Source organism: Sinocyclocheilus grahami, unplaced genomic scaffold (genome assembly GCF_001515645.1).
Source record: "Sinocyclocheilus grahami isolate Dianchi unplaced genomic scaffold, SAMN03320097.WGS_v1.1 scaffold2050.1, whole genome shotgun sequence".
In the NCBI taxonomy this organism is placed as follows: domain Eukaryota; kingdom Metazoa; phylum Chordata; class Actinopteri; order Cypriniformes; family Cyprinidae; genus Sinocyclocheilus; species Sinocyclocheilus grahami.
In genome coordinates, this window is record NW_015507229.1 from 116,217 (window position 1) to 117,439 (window position 1,223).

At 41.3% G+C, this 1,223-nt stretch overlaps 1 protein-coding gene across 1 annotated transcript in view; it reads right to left on the reverse strand.

Moving 5' to 3' along the window:
- Positions 1 to 562: 562 nt before the first annotated feature.
- Positions 563 to 1,223, reverse strand: part of LOC107573854 (chordin-like protein 2) — a 7,271-nt gene continuing 6,610 nt past the window's right edge. The window contains exon 10 of the mRNA XM_016260307.1: positions 563 to 592. Within this exon, the coding sequence (XP_016115793.1) occupies positions 563 to 592 (30 nt within the window). The remainder of the gene's footprint in view (positions 593 to 1,223) is intronic.

Consider the following 1,223-nt stretch of genomic DNA (forward strand, 5'->3'; position numbering starts at 1 on the left):
ATACAGTAAAATGAAAAGGACTACGGAGTAGTATTTTATTAGGATATCTGTACTTTTACTCAAGCATAGTTCGTCCACTAGTGCATATTTGTCTGGTTTTATTACCTGCCCTTATCTAGGATGTGCTATGACATAAATCCAAGAATAATAAGGCAAATTGCACTAGCTGGCTTTTAAATAGCTGCCCAACATCGCAGTGATACAAAACGTAACTCCATTTACACTTTTACATGCAACAATGGGAAGAAAAGCTGAGCAGGAAAACTCACACAGAGAACTGACCCATTCACCTGATTTATACCCAGTGACTGCCCCCAGCTGTTCAGATTGCCAGAGCCAAGACTAAGCATGCATAGCTGAATGCTATTTATTGGGAATACAAACCCTTTAGCCAAAAGCAAAGGTGCCAAAAGAACTACGTAAAAAATCAAATTCACAAGTGTCGAACCCCACGGAGCTGAAACCATTTCAGACTCCATCAAATCAGCACAGGCATAACAAATCGAAAGTTCTCAACATTACAAAGGGCTCTTTTTGTGAAACAACGGCCTGCGTATACGGATCAAATGGGATGTCCGACCATCCCCTTAAACTAACATACACAAAAGAGAGAAAATGAAATAGAAGCGCACAGCAAAATCCCCTTTGTCTCCCTCCAAAGCTGTTCAAAGAGAACAAATTGCCAGAAACTGTTAGATCCAACAGCTAGCGGAAATAATTCACAGCTTCATTGTGTGACTATTAAGGTCTGCAACTGAGGGGCTTCTGTTTCAAAATATTTTGTCAGGCCTTCAGTGAGAGATGAACAGCACCGTCTGGCACTTTGTGTGCGGCCAGCACAATGACTCATTGTGACAGAAGAGGAAAGTGGGCTTTTGGGATCTGGAGAGAGGGGATATTAATCACAACTCCCTGAACTGCCCCAATCTGGGTTCGGTGGCCCGTCTCGGTTCATTGTGATTAACACGACTGAAGAACAAACGATGTCAGAAGCCCATCATGATGACTAACTTATGCCGCAAAGGATTGTTCGTTCCAGCTCAAGGTAAACATCCCATCATGTCTGCTTCTCATTTACAACATTATAAAACGTGTCTCATCAGTATCAATGATCACGTGAACTAATGACCCGTTTTAGTATATGGATGTTTGATACCTAAATGCCTGCAAAACCCAACATTATTTACATTTACAGCAAAGAACCTGTGATTCTTTTATACTTA